The sequence below is a fragment of the Musa acuminata genome, chromosome BXJ3-11, assembly GCF_036884655.1.
Source record: "Musa acuminata AAA Group cultivar baxijiao chromosome BXJ3-11, Cavendish_Baxijiao_AAA, whole genome shotgun sequence".
Classification (NCBI taxonomy): domain Eukaryota; kingdom Viridiplantae; phylum Streptophyta; class Magnoliopsida; order Zingiberales; family Musaceae; genus Musa; species Musa acuminata.
Window position 1 is genome coordinate 1,840,855 of NC_088359.1, and position 15,734 is coordinate 1,856,588.

General features: G+C 40.0%; 2 protein-coding genes across 3 annotated transcripts; both read right to left on the minus strand.

Moving 5' to 3' along the window:
• Positions 1–879: 879 nt before the first annotated feature.
• LOC135652550 (cyclin-dependent kinase inhibitor 4-like) lies at positions 880–4,596 on the minus strand. Of its 2 annotated transcripts, none has more exons than XM_065173552.1 (3): positions 3,892–4,596; positions 1,532–1,732; positions 880–1,419 (listed from the first exon to the last, which is right to left on the minus strand). In XM_065173552.1, the coding sequence occupies exons 1-3, from the start codon at positions 4,332–4,334 to the stop codon at positions 1,350–1,352; spliced, it is 714 nt and encodes a 237-aa protein (XP_065029624.1). In that variant the 5' UTR covers positions 4,335–4,596; the 3' UTR covers positions 880–1,349. The 2 variants fall into 2 exon arrangements, with proteins under 2 accessions (XP_065029624.1, XP_065029625.1); XM_065173553.1 differs by having other exon boundaries at positions 3,916–4,594.
• A 4,221-nt stretch (positions 4,597–8,817) lies between these two features.
• Positions 8,818–15,734, minus strand: LOC108951683 (E3 ubiquitin-protein ligase PRT1-like). The gene is made up of 7 exons (XM_065173946.1): positions 15,436–15,734; positions 12,406–12,480; positions 11,863–12,059; positions 11,587–11,780; positions 10,296–10,411; positions 9,393–9,957; positions 8,818–9,209 (listed from the first exon to the last, which is right to left on the minus strand). Exons 3-6 carry the CDS (start codon positions 11,952–11,954, stop codon positions 9,715–9,717), a joined length of 645 nt encoding a protein of 214 aa, XP_065030018.1. The 5' UTR covers positions 11,955–12,059; positions 12,406–12,480; positions 15,436–15,734; the 3' UTR covers positions 8,818–9,209; positions 9,393–9,714.

The following is a 15,734-nucleotide window of genomic DNA, read 5'->3' on the forward strand; positions in this document are numbered from 1 at the left end:
TTTTTTATCATAAGAAGTTCTTAACAATTTTCTGGATTTGGGAAAGATAGGAGGCTTGCCAAACCCCAGTTAGATTTGTTGGATTTGGGATTCAAAAGCAATAAGAGATATCCTTCTAGGGACAATAAGATTACCAAAGTATATGGAAGGAAAAGAACCCTCCTTAAAACCGAAGGTCTAATAAATTTCCTCTCTTCTAACTTGAGAAGTCAATCTAGAAAAAAAGATTTCAGTTTTGGTTAATTCTTTAGTTAGGGAGGATCTCATGCTTCTTAAAAATGTGCTTGATACTAAAGAGAGATTTCCGAGGATATCATTTATAGGATATTTTCAATTGACATTTATAATAGAAAGGATCTGAGTTACCTAATTTAGTAGTTTAGGTAAGAAGGTGTAAAAGTAGTTGGACCACCAAAATATAGAGGTAAAGGAACACAAGCAATTGCTCCAACATTACCCTTAAAAGAGGGATTAATATTAAGGCATTTGAAATTTTTATGACCAACACAATTGCGTTGAAAACAAACAAAAGGAAGTTCTTCATATGTCAAGACTTAAAAACTACCATATTAGGATTTTTTCGATCCAAATGCCTTGTTTAAAGGCTTTCGACAAACCTAGTATCCATCAACTTTGCTAGAGAGAGTCAAAACTCGAGATAAGATACTATAGTAGTATCTTTTTCTAAGCCTTGGAACAATTTGAGTTTTGAATAAATGTGACATCCTTTTCTTGTGCCTTCAACAATTAGAATGAAGTGTTTGACACGTTCAGAATATTCCAAATTTATATATGCATACATTCAGGATGTGACACATTTAAAATCATAATAAAAAGATTGTCTACAGTAAGACTGGATTAAATCCAACAGCAAAAAAATCAATGGAAAGCTAAATTTATTAATAAGATAAAAGGATAGACATCATGGTAAAGGCAAATAGAGTATCCTCCTAAGATGTAGTAGATCTGCCTAGACCATTGGCCTTTAGGTCCATAAGAAGCATAGATAAATGACCCAAGACAACCCAATCAAGTGCAGCATTGTATACTCCCAGGCTGAGTCTCTAAAGTCAGTGACATTTGCAGATGATTGACCCCTTTAATCCTTTGTAGTGAGTGATCTGTTAAACAAGTTACATGAAGCTTAAACTTGCCACGTTCACTTTTCTCTACCATTGTCTCATCAGCTCTATATGTTACACAGCACTAGACTAACACCTTTGGGAACAACTTGTCATTGCAACCACCAACATTGCATTGCAGCCCTGCCCCCCTTTGAAAATTCTGGGCAGAGATCGTCGGAGAACATGCAGGGAAAGAAGGTCCACGCCCAGCTAGAGATCTGCCATCTAGAAGTCAACTTTCACCCATTCATACCGACCAGGAAGCGGGCGGTCATTTACAGGATCGAAGTTGTACCTAGAGATAATGGCAAGAGAAGGGAAAAAATAGACTGAGTACATCCACAATGGTCAAATTCAGGTAAGCTTACGTAGATAAATGGAAAAAATAACTTGAAGACCTCCTATACCTTTCGATAAATATTCGTTGCTGGAGTTGCTCTGCGCCGGCAAAAAACTCATCCATCTCATGAGCACTAGGAATATTCTGATGAACAATTTGCATCCTCCGGTTAGTGGTTGTAGAATTGGAAGGCCTGTTTGTAGAACTTGGAGTCCTTATCGCTTCTGGATTCCTGATCAGACTGCAAGGGGTGTTCTCTCTGGAACACCTGAGACAAACAAGTGGTCATCAGCAACATAACAATCACATGGAATTAAGGTTCTTCTAAAGAAGTATGCTTCTCGATGAAATGTTGTTGCTAGATCTAATCCATACTAGAAAAGCCTCCAGAAACTTAAATATAGTTCAGAACAGCGCTAAAACTCTCAAAAGCTTCTTTGATAGCTCAAACCAGTGTAGACTAATCGATTAGCCAAAATCATTCAAACAAGTAAAAACAGGAAACAGGACAATGTTTTTTTTTACCACCAAACGAATATTACTTTAGCATCCCAAAGACGTAATTGCCTTGTGCATGTAGTTGCAACTCAGAAAGAAACCAAAGATCCATTACCAGTTCCAAGTCATGTGCAAGTCAGATCTAGAAGATTTATTACAGGTGTGACGAGGACCTCAAGCAATAAATGGCAATAGACAACCAAGAAAAGGGCCCCAAAATTTGTCACGCACTGGACAAAACGATGGAAAGCTCCCTATTAGTGCCATCCGTAGTCCCTCAAACATTTGGCCTGAGGTTCATGTATGTATCCACCCAATGTCACCTTGGCAACAAAAGTGTTCCACAATGAAAACAGAATACAATTATTTAGCTAAGCTCATGATTGCACAGTCAACAGCAGCAAGGACAATGCTTCATTGATTGCTCTAATGGTAGCTCAGACATAGAGTACAATAATCCAAATTACCTCAGTCTGATAGGCTTTGGTTTTTCCTTCCTGTCCAGATGCGTATTGTTATTTATCATGTTCTCTGATACAAGAAGAGAGCCAGCAAAGCATGTACCAAGCAATGACCACACCATTGTGGCATGTTTGAAGTCAGTAAAGAAATCATTACAAGACATTGTGGTACTCGTTTCCAACGGGACCAAAATTTCCAACTTATCTTTTCAAACTTTATTGTGGATACTGCCAAGCGTTACCAGTCATGCATATTGCCAAGTAGTTCTAAAACTAATGTTAATAATCAGGTCAACTGCATGCACTTTGGCCTGCACAGGTCCATTGCATGTGATGAACCAAATCATGTACAGCATTGCACTGCTTGAAGCACCGGAAAGGGAAAAGTGAAAAGACGAAGCTAAAGGAGAACATGAAGGAAAATGAATTGGTCTTCCACGAGCATGAAAATGTGAAGCAAGTAATTCCAAGAAACATAATAAATAAGAAAGAGGGTATTAATGTCAGGACATGTAAACAACAGAACTTCCTCAAGCAGGCATAAATGATCACCAACTAATGTTGTCCCTCCGGTACCAAAATCACTGAAGACAAAAGAAAACCCCATTCATCACAATAACTCCAGTAATGAAAGAACCATGACTGAAAAGTACTCATGCTCCGGAAACAACCCATAGAGGAGAAACTGCAAGAACCTAATAGATTTCTATAGTAACAAAAGAGGAATGGAATCAACACAATCAATCCAAAGCAATATTACTCGGCAGCACCGAAAACCTTGGCAGTCCAGCCATATAGTTAAAAGAAGAGAACATTAAGAACGGAAGAGAGGCAAGGCTAGGCATCAGTGCACAATATTAACTAGGTTAACTCTGTGATGATAAGGTTTGTGAGAATAAAATCCACACAGAAAGAACAAAAAGAAAATGGAAACATAAACATTCGCTGAGAAAGTACAGAAGAAGAATCAACTTCACAACTTTTACATACGCGAGAAAATAAGCAAAATAAAAGAAGCATTTTTAGAGATGAATGTCCTGCTTAAAGGAGTGGATACTCTTTATAACAGGATAAATTCTAGCGAAGAATAGAGGTTTTAGCTCACGGCAGGCTTCGGCTTCGGATGAAGACTATGTTGAAGAGCTCACCGATGTCGGACTACTTCATTAAAAATGAGACATGTAGCTCAAAACCTATGTTTAACATCGAAGTGTCGCTGAAAACACGGAACAATTCCTCGAGAAAATAAAAACGAGATCGAGATAGACCATAGAAAGAGAAATATAGTAGTAAGCAAACAAGCAAGGAGAAAAATCATTGCAAGTAACAACAAAGCTCGACTTTGATATCACAGAAAGATGAATGAAAGAAACAGAGAAAACGGGAGAAAGATAGAAGAACGGGAAGAACAAAAGCCCAAAAAAAAAAAAGGAATCCTGATTTTAGCAGAAAAGGTTCGATTTTTTACCCTACATATTCGAGCAAAACCCACCTGTCCCTCGAATCAGCCTCGAGAATATTCTCCCCAAACGAGACCTCCGCATCCGGCGGCAACTCCGCTTCCAGCGCCGCCGAACATCTCCTGGTCGAGACGGACTCCACCGATCCCGAATTCGATCTCCGATTGGGGCCAGACTTCTGCGAGCTAAATCTAGAGTCTGTCTTGGAGCTAGGGTTAGGCTTGGGCTTGGAGGTGTCCTTGCACGGCTTGCAGGCCGAAGGGGGCGGGAGGGGCTTCTCGAGCCGGCGGCTCCGGAGTTCGAGGTAGGCGCGGGAGGAGTCCTGCGCAGCGGCGGCTGCGGCGGCGGCGAGGGTTCGGGCGCGGGTGCGGACGCCGACGGAGGATTGGTGGGAGACCTCCATGACTGCCACCTCACCGGAGACCTTAGCCTTCCTCATATACTTGCCCATATCCTATATCTCCTCTTCCCCCCCTTCCCTTCTCTACAATCTACACTGAGCACATACAAGAGAAAGGGAAAGATAAGTACACAAGGCTGGTGGAGGGAATCGAAGTGGGAAAATGCGAAATAAAAAAGGAAGGGGAGGTGAGGAAGCTCGAAGTGGTGGAGGAAAAGGTGAGAGAGAAAAAAAAAAGACAGTTTTTGAAAGGAAGGTAGGAGGAAAGAGATCAAGAGGTGGGGGAGGGGAGAGGGACGGATAGGCGATGGAAGTGGGCGAGGAACGATGGGGAGGGGTATTCTATTTGTATTAGGAGTGGAGAGAGAGAGAGAGAGAGAGATGCATACGTACTTGCGTTGGATGTAGTAATAGTTGAGGAGATGATATATTGGCGAGATATTAAGTGGAAGGTGACGGACGTAAGCAGCGATATAAGGTTAATTGTTTCTACGATATGTCATGGAAACAGATAAGGTTCGTAACGTCGAAGAAAAATAGAAATATGTGAAAGAAACGCGAAAAGACGGTGAATTTGTCACGAGACGAGAAGACGTGACACGACGCTCATTGGATTCTCTTTTGAGTTCAAAATAGGGTGCGGCGGAGGTGAGCGGCTTCGGCGATTCTAATCACCGGGAGGGACTCTGCATGGGGTCGAAAACAAACTCCATTGCTCATTGATTCATATGAACTTTGACTGTCTCATTCGATTCAATGTTATTAAACTCGACCTTAAATGAGCACAAAGTCAACATTTGCTCCGAGCATTTACAGCTCGATGCTAATAGCAGTCAAATAACAAGCAGTGGCAACACATTACTGGTACTTTTGAGTCCAAATATAGGCCCAGGTGTACTTAATTGCCGTCCCTTAATGAATTAGCTTACAAGGTTTGGTACTGACACCATCACATATATATATATATATATGCGTCGTAATCTCCATTCAACAACACCTGAGGGATTATTATTTTTATTTTCTTTTTCCTGCGATCATTTATTTATAGGGTATGGGGGGGACGCCATTAAATCCTCATGTAAAAGAAATCTACTGGAACAGGAGAGACTGCTCACATAAGTCATGGCTGCTACATGGGTGCATGACACTGAAATCTTACACTTCTCTGCAGCAGATATAGAAAATTCTCACAGGTGCAGGGAGTCACATCTCTGGCCATTCTCGTCTTCCAAAGAGAAACAATAAACAATGATCACCAGATGGGAAACACCCGTCTCCTTTGAAGTTTTCACATCCCCAAGCCGCGCGTATCAGCTTCAAGGAATCCTATGCTTAGCTCTACTGTGAAGAGTCGCAGTACTAGTTGTTTTAATGCTCATAAATGCTATGGTCTATGTCACCGCCCTCTCTCTCTCTCTCTCTCTCTCTCTCTCTTTCTCCCCCTCTAAATTCCAACAAAAGATTAGTCGTGACAAAGTAAAAGAACGTAAAGGCGAGTGAGAGAGGAAAAAGAGCATAAGATAAGCTTTAGACAATTTAATGGTTATAATGACTTGAGAGAGGGCGAGAGAGAGAGAGAGAGAGAGAGAGAGAGAGAGAGAGAGGGGTATCCTATGTGTATATTCTCGCTCTCTCCGCTCTCTTCGAAAGGCATCTCTGGCTGTGGATATTCCCGCCAAGGATTGGAAAACCCGACCCCGACTGCGCGCCAAAACCAACCCCGCACGTGCGATTTTCCCGCCAATCAAATAGACCCGTTTCCGCACGTGCCCGACCAACGGGTCGCCATTCCCTCCAAAACGATAGAGAACGAAGGGAAACGGTAAGAGGCGGTCTAAATAAAACCGGGCGAGCGCGAGTCCCATCGCCGTTTCCTCCTCGGTTTCCTCGGCCAGCTGCCACTTGGTACGCACGGGGTCCACCCGAGGCCGATCCCACCCGGCTCGGCGGCCAATCGGGTTCCGCCCCGGGAAACGAAGTGGCCGATTCATCGGCGAGGAATCCAGGTGATCGATCGGACGCGTTTGACGCGTGCAACGGTCATCCGCCAAAGTGGGACCCGACCGCCTGGAAGAGTGTTTCTTGAGGTGCGGAAATCATAATCATACGCATCAAAACTAAGTCGTAGTTTGGGGTGCAGAAAAAGAATCTTAGCACAAGTGTTCGTAAATCTTACTCTCTTATCATCAAAAGATAATATTTTTTTTGTTTTCGGATCTGCACCGGCGAAGACAGATCCGATAATATTCGTACGAATCCGAGATCTTGAATTTGGATTCCATTTATGTGACTTGGGACACCTCGAGCATAGACAGACTCAGATGTACTCGATGTAGCATGGTGACGTCACCATCTGTCTACAATTTCACGTGTCAAATCGATGTCTATGCTTTTGATGCAAATCTATTCTCAGGTGTTACAGCTTTATATACATGCATGCATGCATGCATGCTTTGTTTATGACCCTCGTGAAACCTAATTCCGGAATGGTGCGTAGGTGACGAAGGATTAGGTTTCTTCGGGCCGCCATCATTAATGGTGTTTCTCTGGTGGTCATTTTGTTGATCTCAGTAGCACAAGGATTGACTGGGTTAAGCTTCTGTTCTGGAACGTGATGTCTATGATAGATTGATGGAAAAGGGTAGATGGATCGGTCGTCAGCGGACAAGGATCCGAGCTACTTTTCTCCGCTGTGTGTTCGTGTTCTGAGGCCTTGTTTTCCTGCCTGCTTTTGCTGAACGCAAGGAGGGGTTGGTTGTTCCGTGACATATGTTCCCTGATGCATGCACTGCTGCTGCATCCCGTGGAAAGCCAGCTTTATTTCACTTCCCCGGTGGGAAGATGATGGACATGAGGAGCCAGTCACTCTGGTTTATCTCTTCTCCTAGTCCAACTCGGTGCCTCTGTACTCTGTCTGCATCATTGCGAGATGGAATTCGCCAAAAGATTCAAAGGCGTGCACCAACCTTGCTACATGTCAGAATGGCCCATCTCTGTTTCATTCTCTTGCTGGCCGAGAATAGTACGAACTGTTCTTGAGTCATGCTGGGTCTGCTCTGATCGGGAAACTGCTGTTGAGCTGAATCGGATCCCCCTTGGAAAGTTTGATGGCGATGGAGAATGCAGTCATACCGCATGATAATGATGGAGACCAGGATCAATAAAAATACTTCATCTCAGGTTTTCTGATTTAAGCTTCTCTTCCTTATTTATCGATATATCCTCCCTATTTTTCTTATTTATATGAATTAAGAGGAAAAATTTTTCTCAATAAAGTAATGAGATTTCCTAGTATAGTTAAGAAAATCTTATCTGCCATCAGAGCAACAAGTTGTCTTGATACGATGAATCCGCACGAGGGTAGCACAAGAGATGGATGGAGTCCTGAGTTGTGGTTAGCCGAGCGACAATAGTGACAGAGTGCGTCTAATAGCCGACTATGGAGATGCGAAAATGCGCCACAATTGTCGTTGATCAATCGTCGAAGGTGAGCTGAGGCAGAGGAGGAAGCCTAGGGAGATGCATGCGCGACTCACCAAGTGTTTCTACCGTTGTACTCAACCATCTGGAATAGGTATGAACTGCAACATCTTTAAGCGAGAAATCGATTACAATGAGGAGATATCGTGCTTTTACAGGAACGACGATGGGGTTGCTAGGGGCAGATGAGCAATTAGAGTAGAGGCATCGCAAAACAACTAAGATTCTTCTTCGGAAGGTGACGGGCTCGATGAGGAGTGATTGATGTTATCGGACAGCAAGAAGAGAGCTTGCTCTAGGCAACATGCTATAGAATATATGTTTTTTATTGAAGTTTATTGATATGTTCTTTCCATTTATAGAGATTATGGGAAGAATTTTTCTTAATAAAACAGTGAGATTTCTTTCGTGTAATTGAAAAAATCTTATTTGTTATCACTCAAATCAGGAATACTGAAACATCATCCTCATCTTAACGGGAGTAAAAATTAAAGAGCGACAAGATGCTGCAACCAATAAGAGATGGCTTGTTACCTAATGCTGCAATCAACAGGTGTCCTCCCAGCTTTCACCATGTCCAATCTCAGCATCATCTACCATGGTTTCAAATGGATTCTCGAGAGCCAGCAGAGGAATCTCCCAAGGCCAAGTCGCTTTCGGGAGTCAGAGAGGGAACAGTAAGTCCACGGATGGCACCAAAAGGCCATTCAGGAGTGGCTGTCCTCCGGGAGGACAAGGGAACAGTCGTAGGTGAGCTGGGGTGGCTCTCGTTTCAGCCTTCACTGTGTCATTTTGGCATCTTGCTTCGTGGGATGAGGGTTGTGAACTCCGGATTTTGATGGTTCAGTGCGGGCTGTAGCAAACTTGGCTTTGGACTCGCGTGCATGGAAGGAATCAACCAAAATACCGCAAGATTTCCTACGGCATCATGGCGTCACAAAGTAGGGTTCTGTTGTCGCCTAATGGTTCTTGCACATACGTGGCCCAATAATTGTTGGAACGCCCACCCAAACTTTTACAGCGGTGTCATAAAAAACAATTGGTGTGCGTCATGTAATGAATGACTTGCATCTTGTTGAGCATCTGAGTGTTTGACGAAATGTCGGAGGCAATGCTCATGCACAAGTACACCGTTCTTTGAATTCAACAAGAACAAGGGAAGGGGGTGTTCGATTGCAACGGGTAAGAGATGTCAGAGCTCAAAGCCACCGAGTTCTCAGATAGTAGTGTTTGGTCGGAAGGAAGTCGCTGCATCGACTGCCATAAAGGATGGTTTCTACCAATCTCTCTGCACAAGGTTTCAGAGCATTTTTGTTCCACCTGATTAATTTGATGGAGAATTAAGTGGCCAAAGGATATCCATACGTCTAACCTCCGGTGTGCAGCATTCCGACATCTGCTGTGTTCCGTAAAAGAGATGGATGGAGTTCAACAGCAGTCCAAAATCTGCATAGCTGCACACTAGTTAATGACTTGTGCATCGTAATCATTTAAAGCAAAAATAGAGAAACCATCGTAAATATTTATGGTACCACCAGCATTAATATATACATAAATCAACCTCATTTCCATGCACGTTTAATCTTGAACTATGTTCTCTCATCACACAAAAATGTAGCGTATCGATACCTGGGTTCCTCCACTTCTCCGTGGCGCCACCAATGTGGCGCAGGTGGGGGAGGTTCCAAATCTTCTTGGTTTGGGGGAGAAGAGAACAAAAGGACCTTATCAATCAAATTATTTGAAGCGAGATGCTAGCCATAGAAGTCTTGTTTTGCAGCGCCCTTCTGATAACATCAGACACTATTCTTGTATTGTAGTGCCCTTCAGAAATCTGGATAATAATACACAACGGTTTTTGCTTCCAAGGACATCAAAGAGCTTCCCTTTCCATCTCAGATCCTCCTCATTTCCACCCCCTTCGTTGTCATGATTTCCATCATGTGGATCATCATCCATAGGGACAGACTACTTCAGGACGTTGTTGAGCAATGTTAAACATACTGGCTCTTCGCAGTAATATGTTACGTAACATGTGCAGCTCATCAAGCTCAAACTTGTGGTCAGGCGTGTGCTGCTGGTTGAACCTGCCAGGGAGTTTTGATTTGGTTTTGTAGCATGCTTCACACAAGTCAAAGCCAACTGCTTCTTTCCAATCCTTACACTTGTATCGCTTACCAATAATCAGATATATCTGTTAGTGAGTTAAAAAAAAGGGTAATCAAAAATAAAAAAAAATAAAGAATAATTGTTTCCATGCAGAAGGAAAAAAGAGAGAAAATAAAAGGAAAGCTCAATAACATTTGATATTTAAAAAAAAAATGAATAGAATTAATGTCTTTAATGGTGATTCTAGAAAAATATTAGTAACAGGAAGCAAAATGAGGAGTTGTTTCTTTATTTTCCTAAGTTCTAAATGCAGTTGTTTCCTTACCTTCATAAATTCATAATAGATTAAAAACAATCTGCTTTGTAATGATCCTCTATAGGCAATTAACAGGAGTTATAAGGCATATGACATGGCGAACATACCTCACATGAGTCACACACGACTCCTACAATAAATGCAGACGTGTCTTCATTAAGCCATAATAAACCCATGGCTTCACAAGGTACTTTGGCCTTCAGTTTCTTTGGTTGTAAAGTACCTACCATGGAATAAGCTAATGTTAACTCTCAATAATAGAATGGAAAAAATAAAAAAACAGCTTATTACCACAATATCAGAAATATACAAAAAAATAATCACATGGCAAAATGCAACTAGAACAAGATATTCTAAACGGCAGGAAAAGATCCAATAAATTGCAACCACACATAACCCTAATTCCGGCCATTTACAAGGTATTTCTGAAGTTCTCTAGAGAAATGAGTACTGGCAATTGCTCGTAAAGTTATGCCAAAGAACATAAAAGTAGCAACTAGTGGCATAAAAGTAACTTCTTCATTATTTTAAAGAAGTGAGTTAACTTTGCTACACATGTAGTAGTAACCTGTATTACAAATCATGGTCAGCCATACCATCTCGGCCGATGGTATCAGTCCATGGGTGGACCAACACATACTAGTCAGTACAAGCATACCTTATCGACATACGCCAATAGATACCAATTTTTGATAAAAGACCAAAAAATGGCTGGAAATTCATTAAAAAAACACTTTTTAGGTTTTTTTTCCTAATTTAATAGTAATTTTATTATATTTGAATAAGAATAGAGTGCACATGAGGCATGAATAAATTAAAGCCCTAAAAGAGGCCCCAACGGTCAAGGTTTAAAGCCCAAAAAGAGACCCCAATGGTCAAATTATGATCAAGGTTTAAAGCCCCAAAAGAGGCCCCAACGGTCAACTTGAGCATTGGGGTCAAACTTGATCCCATTTGGGTTGGTATTAGTTAAATTCCGATCGGACCGACCCACATCAGTTAGTAGTTAGTACAGGTGGTGGAATGACCGTTGGGGTCAAACTTGACCTTATTTGGGTCAGTATCAATCCAATTCCGATTGGTACCAATCTGTATTGGTTTGTATGGGTGATGTATCGATCGATACGGATGATGTACTGACCAGGCAATGTATCAACCAAAGGTGATGTATCGGCTGGTACGGTGCATCGTGCTCTCACAAATCAATTAGGTGCCAAAGACATTAGACTCAATCATTCAAACCTGTGACACACTGAACCAAATTAGAGATCAAAAAAGATATAGCAGATGACAGAAGTGGTACAAATTGGAAGCAAGATTATAGTCAAAATCACTATCACCTTACAGATAACATGGAGCCCTACATATATCAACTCAAAAAAAGCTAGAGAAGCTTACTTGTTGATGAATTTGCCGGTTGACATTGGGCTTTACTTGTTCTCTTCTCACTGCACACTCTCAGAAATTCTTCTTCTAGAAAATGATCCAAATCCAAGAAAACATTTGGAAACTCACCAGGATCAAGGCTTTCACAAATTTGACACTGAAGAGGCTCCCCACTTAAGTCAGATAGATTTGCAAGACACAATATACTGCATAAATAATTATATTAATATGTACATTACCAAGGAGTCAGTTCATGTAAAATCTTTAATGCCTAATCATAACTTAAACTAACCATGTCCGCGATTAAGAACTGCAGGCTGATACAGCATTTCTTTGCATAAAGAACATGATTTATCATCCACAAAAATGTGCCTTTTCATACTTTTCCCAGGGCAATTTTCTTGTGAATATAAGTGTTCACAACCTCGACATCTGCTGTTTTTGATATTTTCACCAGAACTCTCATCGCCTTAAGTGCGTCACAACTGTTTTAGAAATGATGCTAAAAAATATAAGTGGTATCTAAGGAGGCTGAGAGTTAACCATTATCAAGATGAAGTTTCTCTGAATCAAACTGATATGATAGCTGAGGTGAGTATATGTCAGCATGCTTTTCTTCCTCAAAAATATATCATAAGGAAAAGTTAAATAAATCCCTCATACATACAGAAACCAAAATTTTAAAATTTCATGATAAATGAAGACAGTTAAATTTGAAGAGCCCACCTAGAACTTCCATCTCCCTCGTCTTATATGCCACAGGTTCAAGTTTTAATAGCAGAAAATGTAGAAGATTGCAAATACTAGGAAAATGATTATAAGGCTGCCTACATATAGCGCAATGTGATGCTCGCCCCTATGCATGGCCTTTGTTCACACACCAAAAGCAAGATATGTGTCCACATGCTGCCGTAGAGACAAAGGAAGTAAGATAGCAGTAACATGAAAAATGCAATGGAGAATGCTAGTGATTAATCCACACCAAGAAGGATAGGTTTGTACATGTTTGCAGATTGAGAAGATCAAACTAACAAAAATGTCTTTCAACTAATGCTGAGAGTAAATGATATAGAGTTACAAAACAAGAGATGTTGTCAAGAAAGAGTCATTGATAGGAAGAAAGCTAATAACAATGTTACAACATAGCATTTAAAACAAACTGGTCAACTGATGAATACCATGGAATAAGATGCAAAAAATTATCATGAATTTCTACAGAATGATAACAAGAATGACAAATTTAACATTCAAAGAACTGATGCTAGAATTATATATCTTACTAGACCTATGTTCTCTAACTAAAAAACATAAGATATATAAGCTTTTTAGTTAATATATAAGTATACCACAACTTCAACTATCTTTTACTTCTTTTTTTTATTTTCCAGTAACAAAATGCAATATGGTGTGCAGACAAATCATACTTGTCTGAGGAGGGACAGGGGAGAGAGGGAAAGAAGAAAGAAAAGGTAGCATCTGAGACTGTCACAGTTAGAAAACAAATATGGAACATGTATAAATTGAACAGTTTGTTCTATTTTGTGAGGTCCATCAATACGAGTTGAATACTTCATTAAAGAATTTTTAATTTTATCAAAAAATGGAATACTTTAAGAATCGAAAGGATATTTTTGATAATATATTAAGCAAAAACTTGATCATTTTGTTTATTGACAAAATGGATATAAGATAAGACATTGTTTAATATTTTTTGTATTAACATTATATTACAATACATAAAATTAAAATAATGTGCTTGCTATGCTTATCTTAAGTTCATGTATTTCCCCTTTATCACTGTGGGACTACATATTTTTCCCAAAAAAAGAATCTCTTTTATGGTGACAAGCTTAGGAACTAATTAATTACTTGATAATATTAATCACAATACGTGACTACATGTTGTAACACCATAAATAAATGTCAAGCTTAATCATGTATATCTTGTACATTTAAAAATACATTTATTACCATATCCATGTCATATTTTATCCTGACTTTTCAAATTTTGTTGTATCAGTATGTCCATGCTTTACGAAAAACAGGGAAAGAAAGATGCAGATAATCCTCATAAAAAGATATGAAAAAATAATGGGAACAGGAACAAGGATCCATAAGGGGTAGAGCAACAAGAAGAAAGGCTTTGTTCATAGAAGTATAAGCTACTCAATGAATAGCTAAAGCCCGCAGACAGATTATGAGACTTCCAGATCCATTGCTCTTCATCAAAATTTTTGTATGTCAAGGAGAAGCTATCGAGTAGCATCCATTTTAGAATCACCCTAGCATATATCAATGAAACTGCATTCCTCAAGCAGGTAGGATTCCAGTTACAATAATTTCCATCTGTTGCACATGACAGGGACATTCTCGTGAGTAGACACCTTCACATCAATGCTAAAGCTTATTCCCCAAAGTGAGGGACAGTGATAAAATTTTTAATAGAGAATAAAGTAACAATTTAATGGAGTAATAATTAAAAAATATTATTCCTCTCTTTCTACCAATTGTTCCTATCCTGAATCCCAATATTTTTATCAATATCATTTCAATTATATTAACATTCATCTATTTAAAATTTAAGTTAAGTATCTTCTTCTTAGCAATGATATCATGGAACCCACAATAGATTAGATCCACATTTTTCATTCTGTTCTCCCAAATTCAATAAGCGAATTAACACATTTTTGCTGAGGTTCAATGCATTTTTATTCCCTCCATTCCTTCCCAGCCTATAGAACAGAAAAAAGGGGGATGAAATACGAACATTCAGTCATGTAGAATTGTCTCTCTCATTCTTCACATATCAACAACAATAATAAACAAGGGGAATAGCAAATCATCTAAGAATAAACATTAATTTCAATCAATAGACCAGCTATAGACACAAATCATAGAGTACTTAGCACAGGTGGACCACAAATGGACGTTTATGAGTCTTTAAAACGTAACCAATGCCCTAGTTGGTTCTATATATATGACCAAATCTTGCCTTCAGTTTTGAAGATCACATTTTAAATCATCTAGAATTGCTTAAACACCTATAAATGCTTCTCCAATTGGGAACTAGAATGCACATATGGATGTACAACTCTGTATATCATGCATAATCATGTGCGGCAGAGATGCACTACCATAGCATGTGTTCGAACTTCAAACCAGTGTTTTCAAGCTGGTCTTGCACTAATGACAGTTCAGAAACCAGGATTCTTGAAAAAAAGAACGTTCATTTTGCTTAGAACTAGTGAGACAAATGGTTCAACTGCTTGTATCAGTTCATAAAGGCCTGTAAGAATAGATGAGCTCTTTTCCTAAATTCAATATCATTGTAATGCAGTTGCAAATTGGTCGACAGCAATTCGTAAGATGACGCAATTCCGTACCAATTACTTATTTCTTTCAAAGATGATTCAATTTCGTGAACAACCCAATTAATAAACCCTCATCCAAAAAAATGATACGTCGAAGGATACCAACCAACCATCAAGAACTAGCAGAGCATAACATCACCTAAAGTGGAAAAAGAATATAAAAAAAATCCCGTTCAACACCGAGGTTGTACCTTGAAAATAAATGAATAGACGTGAGAATCTCTTCATCCAAATTAAATCCATTTATTACGAAACAATCAACCGCACACTGCAGATTTTTTATTCTAGCGTTGATTAATCGCGTAATTAAAAATCCCTAACTGCCTCTACTTTTCGTCGGGACGAGACAAAATCTAAAACCCGGAGAGCAGTGATCAAGATAGCGAAATATACAGTTCCAAACGAAAAACAGACTTCGAACATACACAAGGTTCCAAAGAGTAAAAACAAGATATGATCTGAGATTGGCGCACGAGAGAAGATCGCTCACAGGCAAACGCAGCACTGGAAATGCGAACTGGAACCATCATATAAGGTTCCCACCGCCATCGAGCCCTCCGCCGTAGGGGACGAGAAGGGAACAAAAGCAACCGACGCAGTGTTTGTCGTACGAAGGCAATCAGCTGGAAAGAGGCAAATTGTGGCAAGTCGGGCTCCTCTTACAGTTCTCGCGGAGTATAAGAACGCATTTCAACCGTTCATCTTTCATATCTCAAGTCTAGGCCGTCCATTTTTTGAGATGCCCCATGGATCGAAGATAAAAGAAAAGGTTGGACGACGGTTGCGACA

Coding starts and splice junctions, on each gene's coding strand:
- LOC135652550 (XM_065173552.1), bottom strand. CDS start 4,334: ATGGGCAAGTATATGAGGAAGGCTAAGGTCTCCGGTGAGGTGGCAGTC. Junction 1,733..3,891: donor GTTTTGCTCGAATATGTAGG/GTAAAAAATCGA, acceptor TGTTTGTCTCAG/GTGTTCCAGAGAGAACACCC. Junction 1,420..1,531: donor CAACGAATATTTATCGAAAG/GTATAGGAGGTC, acceptor CATTATCTCTAG/GTACAACTTCGATCCTGTAA.
- LOC108951683 (XM_065173946.1), bottom strand. CDS start 11,954: ATGAAAAGGCACATTTTTGTGGATGATAAATCATGTTCTTTATGCAAA. Junction 11,781..11,862: donor CTTAATCGCGGACATGGTTA/GTTTAAGTTATG, acceptor TTATTTATGCAG/TATATTGTGTCTTGCAAATC. Junction 9,958..10,295: donor TCGTGTGTGACTCATGTGAG/GTATGTTCGCCA, acceptor ACTCACTAACAG/ATATATCTGATTATTGGTAA.